We start from the raw sequence: 16,293 nt of genomic DNA on the forward strand, positions 1-16,293 counted from the left end.
TGAAGGACCAGTGAATATAGTTGGGTATAGCCAGTTCAAGAGACCCCATAACTCGACCAGATTATTTTGTACAGGTGTGCCAGTAAGGACTAGCAGAGCAAGCTGGTGAGATGACGAGATACATTGCAACCGAAACACCTTACTGAGTCTGTACAGTGAACCTATACCACAGACTTTTTTGAAAAGGTTCATATCAGAATTCTTGATCCTGTGCCCTTTGTCGAGAACATAATACATACAATACAATGTACTTACTCAAGTACTCACTTCAATATTCAATCTGATCTACATATGCTCGCAATGGGATCCTGGGTGGAAAATGCCGATTGTGACACTTGTTGTCTTCTTGACAGCCCCTGCGATCATGGATAAGGCCAAGCAAAGAGCAACAACTGTCAGGCAAGAAAACCTGCAACACAATACAAAGGGACCTCTCTAGGAGCAAGTTCCCCTCAGCTCATCAAACGGACTTCCCATTTGGCTGCAATTCCACCTTCAAATCCTGCAGCATTGGATCAAATTTTCCATGGTTTTCATCTTGCAACCTCTTCCTTGGTAAAAGAGCCAAAACCCGAAATTCCCAAAAGAGATAGTCAGTTCTTCCCTTTGGACATTCACACCTAGGTTGAGCTTTTGTGATAGTTTTGCAGCAGGCAGATTATCGCTTTTCTCAGAGAAGGACAGCCTGAGGGCACCAACACTGATTGCAAGGTATGAGGCCTTAAGGCACAGTTTCCCACGGTAATCTCGCACGCTGACTCATCCCAAAGACCTTTTCTGATGTCTCCATCGATGATTGGGATTTCATTATGGAGGCCATCACCGAAGATGATAATCACCAATTCAATCAATACAAGTAAGTTGTGTGCGATAATCCAATAATCACTAACAACTCTTTCTTTCAGACTATCATATTCCCCATTGTCCAACCAATTGGTTGCAACCCTGCCTACTCCAATCCATGAGAATATTCTCAAGCCATTGTGAGACCCTATCGATGAGGCACTCGGTAGCTTCATAGTCCAGATGAACTCGACCCTCAGGGGGGAGGGAGAGGTGGGGTCTACAGAGAAAGCCCTTGGTATCCCTGATGCATTGGTTGAGTTCCACAATGGAGACAGAGGGCATCTGCAGCTTTGGGGGACCGAGGTTGTGCGCTTGCAGACTTGGGATGCTACCATCGCCAAACTCCAATGTTCCGTCACCTGTAACCGACACATGCAGGCCGTCACACTATTCGATATCCTAGAAAATCACCGCTACTCCCCACCAGCAGAATCATCGCGTGCATTCCAAAAACTGTCGAAGAAGGATAAGGTCACCTTATACCACAAATGGCTTCAAAAGGATGATTCACCGGTCTTCAGTCTGGTCACAGGCTTTACCCACACTTGGGTATCGCCCCTCACCATTGTCGTTACTACTTGGCTCCATCCTGATGATGGGCCATTTGATCTCTATGATCATGATTCGCGATACTTCACAACTGGCATGAGTTTCCTTCCATCTCTAGGTGTAGCTGTATCTGATCACGATGACATGCAATTGTGTCCCAACATGGACGTCACAAGCCTTGACAACCTGCAGCAGCTTTTCCATTGCACATTTGAGAGTGTCAGGGACACCACCATCACCTACATTGAAGAACTCATGGTGGAAGAGGAGGAGGAGTCCAGTGCCTTGTCCGACAACTCTGACATCATAGATGAGTCCAACATTGACAATGAATCCAACATTGCAGAGGCATCTACCATCTTGGAGGAGATCAATGACAGGTAAGTATAAATTTAATAATCATGATATATACCCCTAATCGCATCTCCCAGCCCTGACCCCCTCCAGCTCATTCGTACATGGGTGCCTCTAGTGTCGCCTATAGATTGGAAGAAATTCATGCCCACCTGCGGAATGCTGCACAGCAGATGGGCTATACACATTACTCCACCTGGCACGAGAATTTGATCAAATGCAAAGCTGAAGCAGCGGAGATCTCTTCCAGAGCCTCCAAGAGGACTAGACGGTCATGACGTCACTGGTAAGTACTACTAGATGATTTCTAATTGGACATTCACTAAAGTGCGCTCTCAAGTTTTAGCAACATGTATTCTAGTACACTCAAACAAGTGTACATCGTGTTTCTCATTAAAGCTTGCCAATGTACATGACTCGTGCATTACTGTTGTTGTTTTGTGCCTTGTGTCTTTATGTACCAGCAGCTGTTTTTTTCTGTACTATTACTACATGTACTACATAGAACAGTTGGAAAGATCTTGGGACTAGTTTGCTTGTTCGGTAATGTCTCAGTTCATCACTTACTCGCTGTACTTCTGCTTCTAAGTAACATTAAGGTATCTGCATATCAAATTGTTCGATGCATCAGGGCGGAGGCTACAGGCCCAAGCCTGACCCACCCATGTAGGTGGTGACAGCGGTGCTTTGTCTTGTGATGTGTCTATATCTTTTCTTATACATTTTCTAATTTCTAATGTCTGGTATTACACTACCTCTCACCATTGACTACAGTGAGAAGTTCAATGTCTGTGGCAATTGTATTGTCATGAATGTCGAGAACATCCTCATAGACTGGCCAACATACATGGTCAAGTTCACCCCAAAAAAGCCTGGGACCTGTAGTAAGTGCACACATCACAATATCTGTATCGTTGATTCACACATGTTGATCCTACAGAAACTAATGATACATTTAAAGATGCTTCAAAGGGAGTCTGGGTTGAGGATGCACTATGATTTTACACCTATGTACACACGCCTGGGTCTCAAGTCAATGTGTGCTCTCCTCCATATTAGATTCTTTGGGATATGAATACGGCTTGGCAGGAGCTACTAATATTGATAACTTAGGCTTGTTTGCCATCAGGTTTTAATTAGTTAGACTCTCACCTGCTTGGCAATTTGAAACCCGCTATGCATGTGTCATAGTCATACAAATTGAACAGGCCTTCCGCTTTAGCAAATCGCATGCATGGATTTCATCGAGGCTATTAATAACATGGACAAAGAAATCCATCACCATGAGTGGGCAGAGCCTGTGGAAAGTGGTGAGGCTCTCTGGTGACACGATTTCCATATCATCCAGTGTCCTGACCCCCATCAAAGTCACTGGGCAAAGGAATTTCTTGACCCACTGCCTTCTTGGTTCCGCCCTCTCAAGCTTAGTGAGAAACTCTTCGATTGAAGGATAGGAGCTACATGGATGGGTTTCGATTTCCACATTGCTTATAATGGACGACATTGGGTATCGGGCTGCAGGTGAAGGTAATAATCCCTCTTTCTTCATTTTATCTAGGAGCTGACTGTCCAGCATTGTTTTATTCGATTTATTTCAACTGCATGACAATGATTACCACCCAGCCAAGTCAGAGCAGGAGTTGGTCAGATGCTGTGTGTTCCAATACATGCTGACTCAACAGAGCACGCCATTCTCATGTTTAAGTTGCAGCAGATCTTGTATATGCGGCAATGCAGTGTTGAAATTCTGTTATCTCTGAAAATTGGTAAGAACTACAGACATTGTACCGTAAAATAAGGTTCAGCCAATAGAGTGCAATAAGCAAAGCGGAACAACCAATGGAGAAAAGGCGAGTGCAATAAGTGAAGCAGAACAAGCAATGGAGAAAGAGCGAGTACAGTGCAAGCAGGAACAAGTGATGGCGAAAATGAGCAGTGAGTGCGGGCAATGATGATTTGAAAGTGAGCGTGAGTGAGAACATCTGAAAACAAGTCACCAAGACGATAATAGCGAGTCAGAGCGACAACAACAAGCGACAATGACAATATGAGTGGTGCGGACAAGGAATGCAGCAAAGACAATGAATAAATGTGTCAAAATGTGCATGGTGGATGAGTGATCAGCGGGAAAAGGTGCCAGCAAGTCGGGCTGTCAGCCTCGTGTCAGTAGTAAAGCAAGGTTGTGAGACTCGGACTTACCTTGTTTAATAGCACGCCTCTGCTCGATTATTTGCTCAGCATTCTGCCATAGCGATGTAATATCACCACTTCTGAAATCATTCAGGTCAACAAGAGCATAGTTTACCAGCACAATGCAAGGGTCAATAAGATCAGTGCACTCTAAGAAGCTTTGCACCATCTTAAGGTCCTCTGACACGCGGAAAACAAGAACTTGCAAGGACAGGTTCCTAAACAATGACATCACCAGTGCTGGCTTAGTTCTCTTTGTGTGAACACGCAAACAAAGGTGAGTCAATTGCTGAAGATGCTCCAAACCAACCATGGAACTCCACATTACCCAGTCATTGAAAATTTCTAGATGAGTGAGCTTACTGAAGACTGGGACAGTGGAAAGGGATATGAGTGGTGTGTGATCGAATATATGGGAAATACTAAGCGATAGTTATTTTAGCGGAAGCACATTCAGGGGATGCAGCAGAGGGTTAGGTTCTCTGGCCAAATCTGATGGAGTGATCCATAGTGCAAGGTTTTGTGTATTTCTGCATAGTGAAAGGATGTCGGCAGCAGTACTTGGCAGTACATCACCCTTGACACATAAAGATTGAACCACTCCTTCAGAATGGTTCAGCGATCAAATGTGCATGGACGACAGGAAGTGGCTGGCTGTTATTTCATCAGATAAAACTACTTTTCAATAAAGAAGCCTTTCCATCCTGTAACAAGGGTGGGTCTTAATATCTCTCTGACCTGGAGGTGACCACTTACCAGGAATGTACCCTCTGTGCAACCACTAAGAAGGAGAATGCTCTTTGCACGGAGTCAGTGGCTAGAATGAATATCTGTCTCTCGAGTTCTGTTGGGAGCATCACAGTGCACTTGATGTGTGTGACTTGAACTGGTGAGTTCTGAGATATAGCACTACATGTCATTTTGGTGTATCAGAGTCTACGACTGTGGCTGACCTTATTTACAAATATTATGTTCCAGCTGCAGCCTGGTGGAGAGGCTACCCTTACCTCTCCAGCAGGGTGGGGAATAGCCTGCATGAGGGCCAGATCTGGAGTCCTCACTTACTTTATTTCGCTCCTAGCTACATTCTTTCTTCTCGTCATCCTAATGAGCCACTACTTCAAGTGCCATTCAACCTGCGGCTGGTCGTTTTCAGCGCCAAGTGGCTTAACGCGCCACCAGACAAGTTGCCCCCATTGGCAACAGCAGCTGACACTACAGTCGCTACATTTCAAACGAGCCGCGGAAGTCACGCAAGAGGAATCTATGGCAAAGAAAATAAAGCTCAGCACTACTCAAGTGAGTCTTCTGCTTTACCCTGGCCCAAATTTCATTTGACAAGACTAGCTTGCTGCAGCCAGGTCTTCGTGCAGTGTTATGACCACATCTCCTAGCAGCAGTGGTCCCTTTGCATCATGTGATACAACCCCTCAGCATCACCCTCTCTCACCTCAAGTATCAATGGAGCCTAGACTACCTAGCATCTCACAAGAGGTGCAGTCTGAGCCACCTATATCAACTCCTACTCCTGAAGGCACTCACCCCACTCAGACTCACCAGTTACCTGTGCAATTTAGAGATGAGCCTCCTGTGCCACCTCCCCCTGTCCAACAATCACCTCCACCAACCATTCGCCAAGTAATTCTCCATGTTTTTGACTCTTTACAGATGTCCATAAATCTTTTTGGTATCGGAAGGGAGTACCATCATCAACCAACACATGACTCAAATGCATTTGTCTCTGCAGACCAGCTATCCAACTTTCATCCAGATTCAAACCCTGAACCATCCAATACCAGGGTAACGTCTTCCCCGAAGGCACCTCCTTGGCCTTGGCAAAACATGAGCATCTGGCGCCTCATGACTTGGATGATGACAGGAGGCAACCAATTATGCGAAGCTAAGGTAACTCGACTAGTCAAGGAAGTCCTATCAGCAGAAGATTTCAGCGTACAGGATCTGAATGGCTTCGACGCCCATACAGAAATGGGGCATTTTGATTCATCTGAAGCCAGTCTTGATGACAACGATATCTTCCAAAGGGACAGTTGGAAAGAGACAGCCACAGAGATCCTGGTACCGACTAGAGAGAGAAATCCAAGCAGGAATGGACAGCCATTTACTGTCCCAGGGTTCCAGTACCGTCTGCTCACAGCCGTCATTTGTGCTGCTTTCTCTGAAGCAGCATCAAAATGGTTTCATTTCACTCCCTTCAAGTGCTTTTGGATGTCCCCTGCAACCAGTCAAGAGCAGTGTCTCTATGATGAGCTCTATACGTCAGATGCATGGATTAAAGCACACGACAATTTGCAGAAGGAGCAGAGAAGTGACAGTTGTACATTGGAGAGAGTTATTGCTGGGCTTATGTTTTGGTCAGATTCAACGCACTTAGCACAGTTTGGGATTGCTTCGGCATGGCCAGTTTATCTATTTTTCAGAAACCAGTCCAAGTACACACGCCTGCCCTACTTCTGGTGCATGTCATCCTGTAGCATTCATTCCTACTGTAAGTGCACCCAAACACTGCCTGCTACTAGACGGTTGTGCTAACAGTGTTTCGTAGCTACCAGAAACGATCAAACAGTTTATTGTGCAAATTATTGTAGTTAAAAGGAAGAATTATGACAATGTTCTAGCTCATTGCAAGCGAGAGCTGTTTCATGCTATCTGGTGTATTCTGATAGACAATGATTTTATCGAAGCGTACAAAAATGGTATTGTCGTCAAGTGCTATGATGGGGTGTACCACAGAGTATTTCCTAGGATATTTACCTATTCTGCAGACTACCCAGAAAAGTAAATAAACTATATCCTTCTGACTTCCCTTTTACTAACCAAGATGCTGTCAACAGAGTTCTTGTTGCAACCATTCATGATAAGGGTGTTTGCCCATGCCCACAATGTCTCCTTCCAAAATCATATTTTTGGCGCATTGGGCTCGTCGCTGATATGTCAGCAAGAGTTTCAAGAGTACGACAATATCTTGGAGACAAAATCACTGTCGTGCGTGATGCCATCTACAAATTAGGCCTCCCTATCAAAGGTGCTGCTGTAGAGTGTCTTCTAAAAGAGCTCTCCCTTGTGCCTACCTTTGTGAGGCTATTTCGTCTTTATAGTTAGCTATTTATTTACATCACGTCTTTAGAATGCCTTTGCTGATCGGCTAGGCTCCCTTGGTTTTAATTTTTCCCAATGCTCGTTGTCGACCTTTTACACGAGTTCAAACTGGGCATATTCAAATCCGTTTTTAAGCATCTCATCAGGCTCCTTTATGCCATAAATCCTGAAACAATAACTGTCCTGAATGAACGGTAAAGACATTTGATTCGTGTAAAGACTACTGATTTTATTTCTGACATGGAACCATAGCTTCCACTCAATCCCTTCCTTTGGCAGGGGTGCAATTCAGCGCTTTCCACCCAGTGTGTCAGATGTGCGGTATAGTGTTGCACGGCACTTCAAGGACATTTTACAGGTTAATTAGTCTGGTGGACTTTGCCATTTTCCAAACTCTGACTTCCCACTTCTGAGCAGTGTGCAATCCCTGCATTTGAAGAGTTATTCCCTGTACAGCATGACAATGTTGTCTGTCTTCTTCTTTTTCAACTGGCTGAATGGCATGCCTTGGCCAAGCTTCAGCTTCACACAGATGATTCACTAGCTCGACTCGATCAGGCGCTGGATGGTTTAGGAAAGCAACTTCGAAAATTTCAGCAGTTTACATGCTCGGCTTTTCAAACTGTAGAACTTCCATGCGAAGTTGCTGCACACCAGAGGAGGTGTGAGACTAATCTACAGTCCACTAATGGGGGAACAAGATCATCGGGTGCTCATCCCAGGATTTTCAATCTCTCAACCTACAAATTGCATGTGCTTGGCGATTATGTGGGCTCCATCAGGCTATTTGGAACAACGGATTCATATACCACTCAGATTGTACATAGTCGATGTTCAAGTATCTGGCCATCTTGACATTCTGCATTTTACAGGGTAAGCTCGCCCACCATCTCATAAAAATGCTGTATCAAAATACAAATAAGCAAGATCCCTCGAAGCAACTTGCTAAACAGGAAAGAAGACGTACTCGTGTCTGCTGGCAGCAGCAATCTACAGCCGTCCTTCAGGATATACATACCAGTGACCTACCAATTAAGGTTCACCACTTTATGTCCAATACATCCAACTTCCTGAATCTGGCCCGTTACCTGAGTGAACACGAGGGCGATCCAGCTATCAAGGTAAGACATGTTAGTCTACTAAAGCTTCACTGCTAATGGAAACCAAAAGGGCTTTGTTCCTAAACTGAAAGACCATCTTCTTTCACAACTGCTCAGCTTGGATTATGATGGTGATGAGAGGGTTTTCACTGATGCGGAACGAAACAGTGTATGCTTCATCAACAACCTTAATGTGGTCTCCCAAGCCAAGCACCTTCAAATCAACTACACGACCTACGATGTCCGCCGTGATCAAGATACTCTGAAACCAGGGTGCGGTGGTGTTGTAATGACTTTTTCGAGAGAACATGGCGGCGACACTCATCCATTTTGGTATGCTCAAGTTTTAGGCACTTTTTGCGTACAAGTACTCCATGTTGGCCCTGACGTTTGTAATCGCTCACCCCAGTCAATGGAGTTCCTGTGGGTTCGATGGTTCAGTGTAGTCCTGCATTACTGCTGGAGCATGAGGGAGGGTCGTCTCCTAAAAGTTGGCTTCATACCAGACTCACCCTCTGCATTTGGTTTCCTTGATCCCTCCGTTGTTCTTAGAGCCTGCCATCTTATACCCTCCTTTGCTGATGGCCACACAGATACTCTTCTTCAGTATGGCCCAACTGTTGCGCGACGGTTCGGAGAAGTAAATGACTGGACCGCATTCTACGTTAACATGTGAGTAAGTTGACCTTGTTGATGTCCTCATTGATAATGGCTTGGCATACATAGTTTTGCCTGATCGTGATATGTTCGCTCATTTTGCAGGCATAGGTGTTGGCCATGTAGTTCAGTATGACTTGACAAAGGCCACTGAGTGCAAACACAGACCAGGAAGTTGTGATGACAAATTGGACATTGTCATGAGCGACACAAGTGGTCTGATCTTTGACTCTGATGCTGGAGACCGACGGAATCAAACTCGAGGCGAAGAAAATGATGATGACGAGAATAATGAAGATGATGAAGAAGAAGAAGATGATGATGATGATGATGACAGCATGCGATGACGAAGACGAGGATGACCACATAACCATTGATGAAGACAGTGACTCAGAGGAATACGAAGACTCTGAAGATGAAGGGCCAGAATATAAATTTTAAGATCAATTCTCTTCAGCTGCATTCTTCCTCCTCCTCCTCCTCCTCCTCCTCCAGCAAGGGTTCTGCTTGCCAGCTCATTCTAGGTCAAGCTCATTCCATTCTCTCTCCAGTCTACTTTCCAGTCTGCACTTACTCGGTCCATCCTGCCGCTCACTCATTGACCCATCAAAGGTCACCAGTCACCAGCCACAATGTCACATTCATGCACTCGGGTCCACTGGCAGTCCTATTATACCACCCTCTCATCTATTTCTTCCCATCTGTCTCCATCATATTTTATTACCCCGGTTTCGATCGCGCAAGCGGAAAGTCGCACGGTTTTGGCTATGTACACTTCACATCTGCAGATGCGGTCGAGAAGGCTCACCAAATGAACGGCAAGGAAATTGATGCACGACCTGTCAATATTGACAAAAGCACTCGGACATTTCTGTATCTTTGCTACTCGCTCGTTTATCGTAGTGTTTCCTCAGTCGAGACTATTCCTACATAAACAGAATACCTTTTTGTAGGTAGTAGAGAATATAGCTTTTCGCCATCGTCGTCCTACTGGGTATACCTGTGGTGAATGGTTGGGTGTATGCCTACAGCAACATATAATTTTGACGCATGGATGCAAAAACTTGACCACTAGCTTAGAATTCGACATGGGATGATAATGATTTATCGAAATGGAAAATATAAGACGAAATGGCGAAAGCTCCGTAGTATGATTTGTGTTTGAGATACACAATGTAGAACTTTGAACACTGGCTCAGAACTTGATATACTCTTAGATTAATTCGTCGAACGCAAAAGCAGACGACAAACAAGCTTGCAGATCAGGAATATGATGCTTGATAAGTAGGCTGATACATGGGCATATAAGGGCAACACAGATTTTGCCAACCTTATAAGGTAAATATTGTGATGCACTCCCGCGTCGAAACTCGCTGCTCGGCTGGCTGGAAAATTAAAGGTACCGTCGTGAACTCCACAAATATTCAGGTCAACTTTCAAGTCAGTCATAGAATCCATAAACATCACTTACGCCGCGTCGAAACTTGCAGCAGAGTTTGCTGCAGACCCATGCGCTTTGGAAGGTTTGGATTCACGTACCGTTTCCTACCGTCCAAAATCCATCTTCGCGTCATGACACCAAACTACGAATCCTGGTCAAAGGAAGAACTTATCGCGCGTCTCAAACAGCTAGAGACGACAAAAAAGGACGCAACCAAGTCAATTCACATTCACCTCTCAATGTCCAAAAAACCATTCCATTTCTCATCCCACCCGAAACGCAAGATCGCGATTAAGTTCTGTTATTCGGGGTGGGAGTACAATGGGCTAGCATATCAAAATGGTCCGACACCTCTTCCTACGGTTGAAGATGTGTTGTTCAAAGCCTTTGTAAAGGCTAGACTGGTTGATGAAAACGGTGGTTTAGACGGTTGTGGATGGGAGAAATGTGGAAGAACAGATCGAGGAGTCAGTGCGGCTGGCCAGGTTATTTCGCTATGGGTTCGAAGTGCTCTCCCTACCGAAGCTTCATCCAGTCCTCCTTCCAGCGCACAACCAGAAGTGGCATCAAGCGACTCACAATCCAAAGTATCCTCCACCCCAGATGATGATGGAACGGGCGCACTGAGCAACCTAGCCACAGACGCAGTAGAAGACACCCCCCAAAACACGTCAGTTCCCTCCCATCCTTCCACCAAACAGGAACTCCGCTACGTATCCATCTTAAACCGCCTCCTCCCCCCAACGATCCGCGTCCTCGCCTGGTCCCCAATCTCCCCCAATTTCTCCGCCCGCTTCAACTGCAAGCACAGACACTACAAATACTTCTTCACCTCCCACGGAGTCGACGTATCCCTCATGCAATCAGCAGCAAACCTTCTCATTGGCGAACACGACTTCCGTAACTTATGTAAACTCGATCCTGGAAAACAAATCACGAATTTTCACCGCTGCGTCATGCACGCACAGATCAATCCTATTTCAGCAGAGTCTGATAAGGATAATAGATTATACGTGTTCGATCTCGTAGGATCGGCTTTTTTATACCATCAAGTCCGACATATCATGGCTGTCCTTTTCCTTGTCGGGACAGGGCTAGAACCACCATCCATCATCAGCGCTCTCATGAACGTTTCTCCTCAATCATCAGACGCACCCCCTGACTCCGACTCACAATTACCACTCGTAGATCGCAAACCAGAATATCAAATGGCCGATGCACTCCCTCTTATGCTCTGGGACTGTGCATACGCAGATTCAGACGTCACATGGCAAACAGACGACGACGGTACAGGTACGGAAAGCGGTACAGGCTCAGACCTCTATCACCAGCTCCATTCTATCCACCAACGTTCCCTCATCCACACAGTATTAGACGAGCACTTCCTTACCGCTGCCATGCAGTATCACCCCCCTCCCCCAAGGTACTTCCCATTCAGCCAGACAAGGTTGACACCTCACACCCTCCCTCGTTCGGGCTTGGGGCGAGAACCGGTTCTTGGCGTCCCACTTGGTGCGGGGACGTACAAACGTGGGGCAAAGTATATGCCTTTGTTGGAGAGGAAGAGACTTGATCACGTTGATGTGGCTAATGAGCGATGGCGAATAGGCAGGGGTAGCAAGTATAACTTGCAGAAGCAAGACGAGACAGCTGATGACGGGATTGAATGAGGGAACATGATCGCCGTTCGATGCAGAGCGATCACATAGACACATCGTATATGCGCCGGCCACTCATACAATCGCTCACACAACCAACGTCAGGTAAAAGTATGAATTAGCCAAGTCCCAAGTCTGATACGACAATGAAGAGGTGGGAGAACATATCGACGGGATTGAATGAAGGACAAGATATGGCGTCTCTGCATGCCGTTGTAGATGTGATGGCTGTTGGATGAGCCAGAGCGATCTCCTACACGTTATCGCTGTATATGCAGCATGCTATCGCTCATACAACCAACCCCAGGTAAAAGTATGAATTAGAAAAGTCCGATACTACAATGAAGAGGTAAGAGAATATATCCGGCTATACGACCATATCGGCGCCCAATCCAGCAATCCAAGGTGCAATGTACATCTAGAGGTGTGGTTGCTTTGGCATCTAAGAGTGCGGACCGTTGTTTAGGTAGACGTAGGCGTCTTCTGTCGGTGGGTGAACTTTGAAGAGCTTGCCGAGACGTTCGTCTTGTGAAATGTTAGCGGTTGCACTGGGGAAGAGTAGTGGACGAGAGCAGGATACTCACAGACAGGATCATTATCAACGTGCTTGAAGTGCTTCAGCTCCCACGTCGTGCCACCAGCAGATTCGTCCTTTCTTCTTTGTCGTTGCTCGTTCTATTTCGACCATCAGCAAAAAAATACCTCCATACAACCTCCATGAATCAACATACCTCAATCTTGCCCTTGAACGTAGCAGCAGTCTCAAAATCACCCTCCCTGATACCCTTAGCAACCCCAAACCAAAGTTTCCTACTCTCCCACTCGCTCTGCTCTTCGATCGGAGCAACCGTGATCTCCTCCTTGGGCGACGTAACGTCATGAAACGCTCCCCCAGTATTCAAATCTTTAGACGTAGTATGCCACGTCCCCTCAATCACGTGAGGAGAAGTGGAAACGTGCGCATGCGCAGGAGGGGTGAGGGTTGCTTTGAACGTGTGCGATTTGCCTGAGAAATAACCTTTGCCTTTGTATTCGATCTTTTATTTGAACTCGTCAATATTGATGGGATAGGATGGTGGGGTGTAAGTAGCTTACTGTGGATAGCCACCCGGTGTTACTTTGGATGCAGTTCGTTTCTGCTAGTTCGATATAGGGAGAACCGTACCACAGCCCGTCGATGCGAAGGCGAGGGAGGGTTATCAGATACTCTTCGATCTCGCCAGAGGGAAGGGATACAGTCAGAACTGCATGCCCAACCTGCTTCACGATGATACTTCCCCCTAAACGTGCGTCGTGCATCAGAGACCCGCGTGAAAAGTAAAGGGACATACCACTGAAACTCGTCTTCTGTGCGTTGTGTCCAGTGAGGATGATGCCTTTTTGAGCGTTCTCTATGTGGTAAGCGGTGATGGGCGGATGGTGGGAGACTTGTTCTACAACTAAGGTGGTTTTGCCTTCGCGAGTTGTGGTGGGTGGCCAATAGCCGTAAAAGAGCCTAGGTAGTTGAGATCAGCTTAGGATTGAGTGGTAAAGAAGGTCACTTACTCTCCGAGTACGGGATTCAAGGGTCTGCGCATCAGATTCATTAGATCAGCCTTGTGTCAAAGGGATGTATGCAGCACACATACTTCTTCTCAGAACCCATAGATTCGTTTCGGGAGGTGTACTGCCCTTTAAGCGTACTCTGCCAATGAAGATGAATTAAACAGAATGGAACAAAACCATAGTTCATCTCCGCTCACGATGAACCATTTCAACACAGCTAACGCTCGAGCCTGCTCTGTCTTCCCATCGGCAATCGCAGCAAACAACTCGGGGCGTTCACACCAGTAAGCTGAACACCACAGTCAGATCGATCGATAGAAGCCGCAGTCTCTTATCGCACCTGGGAATTCGGTAAGGGAAGTAGGCGATAATATAAACGGAGGAGCAGTCATTGCCGACAGATCGCCCGTAAAGCCAGCCAGCCTGAGGGGTATCATACCGATCACAACTCGAAGAACGATTCAAGGACGGTAGAGACTCACGACTTCAAAAAGGACGTCCAGCTGCCTTTCTGTGCTGCAGGTACAGCCTGGGTAGATTACCGACCACAAGATACGAACAGGACATGTAACATACGACATTTGGAATGTTTCAGGTTAGATTTACGGTGACTCTTTGATGCACTTGCCTCGCCAGCTTGTTCCGACATCCTTGGTTTTGTTTGGTGGTTGTAGCTGGCGTTTGGATGGGGTGATGGAAGTGAGATGTAGGAGGGGTTGCTCCCATGTTTCAAATTCTCAGTAGTGCAGTCACGTGATCGGACCACATGTCATTGGAGTTTGATTGGAGTCGTTCTAATTAGAATGGAATTGAAAGATTCTGGTAGACTCATTCGTACTTGACGAGAAAAAAGATGCAGCAACTAGTAAAACAGAGACCATAGTACGCATAACCGTAAGATGAAGGATGCAGGTGGATGAATTAATCAAAGGCCTCCTCCGCACTCTTGCGTGCCAGGCGTCGTACCTTCTTCTTGTATGCTACAAGTCACATTATTAGCATCAAGTGATTCAGCCAATTGGGGGTTACGCACCAGCATGGTCCGTGCGAATTTCTTTGGCGGCATCGACATTGGCTGGGCTGTCCGTGTTTGGGGTCTCGGACGACAATAGCGATATGACGCTCACAAGCTGCGGGGAAGAGTTAAATCGGATCAAAGGAAATGAGCAGGTGAAAGTCATACGATCGTTTCCACTGTATGGACAGGCATCCATCGTTCACCGGCATCCTCATACCCGTATTGATCGTCGCCCGGAGCATGCTGTGATCCCCGGTGAGCACGGATTAATGGAGATGATATGGTATACACACCAAGATGGAGATACAAACCACACCATCGGCGTAAACTGTAGAATAGGCTTAGATCACGCGATATGTAAAGTGCACCGTGACTTACTGTTGGGGTGCCACATGGGGGTGATGAAGCGCATCTTTGGGGGTTGTAGAGGGTACTCGGAAGGGAAAGTCAAACGAGCTTTGAAAAAGCCTCCTTCACTAGATCCGGTATCAAGATAAGAGTGATGGCATGAAGAGGGGTATGGACGTACTATAGGGTGTCCGGAGGCCTGTGAAGTCTCAGGTGAGCTGTGATGTAGGTGGCATTGAGGGAGTCGTACTGACCCGATTATTATGACCTCCCATTCATAAAGATTATTGTCATCGACAAGTCCTTTGCCCGGAAGTCTGTCAGGAATCGGTTGAAGATCAAAGTCAGGGAGAAAGGCTGCCCGCACCTGCAGAAAACCCCTCAACTGGGTGTTTGGTTAGCTCTGTGAGCTGCCTACGGAGAAGAAGAGTGTTCGATGGTTGAGGAGTGGATGGTTTCGACATTGACATGATTGAAGATCGAAAGTGATTGATGATGAGTGCGATTCAAGAAACAGATAGTCACAAAGGGATCAAGCAGCAAGCTGGGATCAATCGTGGGAAGACACTCATTTGACTTGCATTTGACACACCGACGATCGACACGTTACTTACTTGCAAACGTATCATACAGAACAAAGGTACCCCATGATATTTTACACGCAACCGTTCGTGCCCGTTAAACGACGTTTGTGTCACTCCTAACAATCATGTGCTTTCATTAGTAGAGTATCACATCTCGTACTCTTCAGTATATCAAACATTTCCAGTAGGGCCCTTCCACACACTGGTAGCACTATGTTTGGTTCGACCAGGTCACAAGATAAGGAAAACAGGGAGGCCAAATTTCATGGTATAAGTACACAAAAAGAGAAAAAAAAAGTCACCCTGAGTTTGTGTTTCGGAAGCTCATGCGGGTCACTTTCGCGAAGGCACGGGACGGACTGGTGAATTTGGCGAGGGCCTTGAGATCAGCTTCAGCTCCGAAAATGATGGGCTGCAAGAGACGCGATGCCACTGAGGCTCGGAGAACACAATGAGCAAATATGTCATCGCGTGTCTAGATTGGTATACTGTGGGCGGTGCGATCGCCTCGAAACCCATGACCGAGCATGGTTTGGATGATGTGCACGAGTGTTGTGCGGTCCTTGAATGAACGGTAGAAGTGCGAAAGAAAGTACCTTGATAGCTCAAGTGAAACAAATGACAACTAGAGTATTGATCGCAAACCGTCAGGCAATGAGTAAGAGTTACACGTGAGGGAAGCGTACATTGTTGAGGAAGCACCGAACGGTGCTGTGCGTCCGAACACGTTATCTGCACCCCACAAATATACCCGCAAGATCTATGCTTCGCACATGCCATACCTGCGTAATGCATGACATAAAAGGTGTTGACAGTTTAGGGTCCAACGGCGTGCTACATAGGGGATAAGACATTTTCCCGAACATCGGAATACTAATGGCGTGGG

General features: G+C 46.3%; 6 protein-coding genes across 6 annotated transcripts; 4 read left to right on the forward strand and 2 right to left on the reverse strand.

The window, feature by feature from the left end:
* Positions 1-526: 526 nt before the first annotated feature.
* Positions 527-1,962, forward strand: EDB91DRAFT_1082117 (uncharacterized protein; the record flags this gene model as incomplete). Its single annotated transcript, XM_041315459.1, has 6 exons — positions 527-555; positions 651-711; positions 771-856; positions 906-983; positions 1,014-1,775; positions 1,827-1,962. The coding sequence occupies 6 exons, from the start codon at positions 527-529 to the stop codon at positions 1,960-1,962; spliced, it is 1,152 nt and encodes a 383-aa protein (XP_041177103.1).
* A 3,819-nt stretch (positions 1,963-5,781) lies between these two features.
* Positions 5,782-6,081, forward strand: EDB91DRAFT_1029637 (uncharacterized protein; the record flags this gene model as incomplete). The annotated part of the gene is made up of 1 exon (XM_041312693.1): positions 5,782-6,081. A coding segment is annotated over one exon (300 nt), but the record flags the coding sequence as incomplete, so codon positions are not given.
* A 1,464-nt stretch (positions 6,082-7,545) lies between these two features.
* Positions 7,546-8,832, forward strand: EDB91DRAFT_1053371 (uncharacterized protein; the record flags this gene model as incomplete). The annotated part of the gene is made up of 3 exons (XM_041313742.1): positions 7,546-7,875; positions 7,929-8,177; positions 8,227-8,832. Coding segments are annotated over 3 exons (1,185 nt in total), but the record flags the coding sequence as incomplete, so codon positions are not given.
* Positions 8,833-10,160: 1,328 nt separating this feature from the next.
* EDB91DRAFT_1133183 (pseudouridine synthase) lies at positions 10,161-12,105 on the forward strand. The gene is made up of 2 exons (XM_041318726.1): positions 10,161-10,212; positions 10,265-12,105. Exon 2 carries the CDS (start codon positions 10,323-10,325, stop codon positions 11,922-11,924), a length of 1,602 nt encoding a protein of 533 aa, XP_041177106.1. The 5' UTR covers positions 10,161-10,212; positions 10,265-10,322; the 3' UTR covers positions 11,925-12,105.
* Positions 12,106-14,232, reverse strand: EDB91DRAFT_1133189 (uncharacterized protein). Its single transcript, XM_041318727.1, has 11 exons — positions 14,086-14,232; positions 13,940-13,986; positions 13,798-13,880; positions 13,655-13,746; positions 13,541-13,596; positions 13,458-13,481; positions 13,244-13,407; positions 13,008-13,192; positions 12,644-12,949; positions 12,497-12,587; positions 12,106-12,437 (listed from the first exon to the last, which is right to left on the reverse strand). The coding sequence occupies exons 1-11, from the start codon at positions 14,104-14,106 to the stop codon at positions 12,355-12,357; spliced, it is 1,152 nt and encodes a 383-aa protein (XP_041177107.1). The 5' UTR covers positions 14,107-14,232; the 3' UTR covers positions 12,106-12,354.
* Positions 14,201-15,441, reverse strand: EDB91DRAFT_1329053 (ubiquitin-conjugating enzyme). The gene is made up of 8 exons (XM_041325305.1): positions 15,191-15,441; positions 15,078-15,126; positions 15,005-15,022; positions 14,854-14,951; positions 14,769-14,803; positions 14,641-14,718; positions 14,491-14,587; positions 14,201-14,437 (listed from the first exon to the last, which is right to left on the reverse strand). The coding sequence occupies exons 1-8, from the start codon at positions 15,291-15,293 to the stop codon at positions 14,379-14,381; spliced, it is 537 nt and encodes a 178-aa protein (XP_041177108.1). The 5' UTR covers positions 15,294-15,441; the 3' UTR covers positions 14,201-14,378.
* Between the last annotated feature and the right edge of the window lie 852 nt (positions 15,442-16,293).

Source organism: Suillus paluster (genome assembly GCF_016628075.1).
Source record: "Suillus paluster strain FC165 chromosome Unknown EDB91scaffold_26, whole genome shotgun sequence".
NCBI lineage: Eukaryota > Fungi > Basidiomycota > Agaricomycetes > Boletales > Suillaceae > Suillus > Suillus paluster.

Excerpts from the sequence above, each read along its gene's own strand:
- EDB91DRAFT_1133183 (XM_041318726.1), top strand. The coding sequence starts at position 10,323 with ATGCGCTTTGGAAGGTTTGGATTCACGTACCGTTTCCTACCGTCCAAA.
- EDB91DRAFT_1133189 (XM_041318727.1), bottom strand. The coding sequence starts at position 14,106 with ATGTCGGAACAAGCTGGCGAG. Across the intron at positions 13,597-13,654 it reads CTGTGTTGAAATGGTTCATC|AGTACGCTTAAAGGGCAGTA; the intron begins GTGAGCGGAGAT and ends CTTCATTGGCAG. Across the intron at positions 12,438-12,496 it reads CGTTGATAATGATCCTGTCT|ACGAACGTCTCGGCAAGCTC; the intron begins GTGAGTATCCTG and ends ACATTTCACAAG.
- EDB91DRAFT_1329053 (XM_041325305.1), bottom strand. The coding sequence starts at position 15,293 with ATGTCAATGTCGAAACCATCCACTCCTCAACCATCGAACACTCTTCTT. Across the intron at positions 14,804-14,853 it reads CCCCATGTGGCACCCCAACA|TTTACGCCGATGGTGTGGTT; the intron begins GTAAGTCACGGT and ends CCTATTCTACAG. Across the intron at positions 14,719-14,768 it reads TGGTTTGTATCTCCATCTTG|CATGCTCCGGGCGACGATCA; the intron begins GTGTGTATACCA and ends CGGGGATCACAG.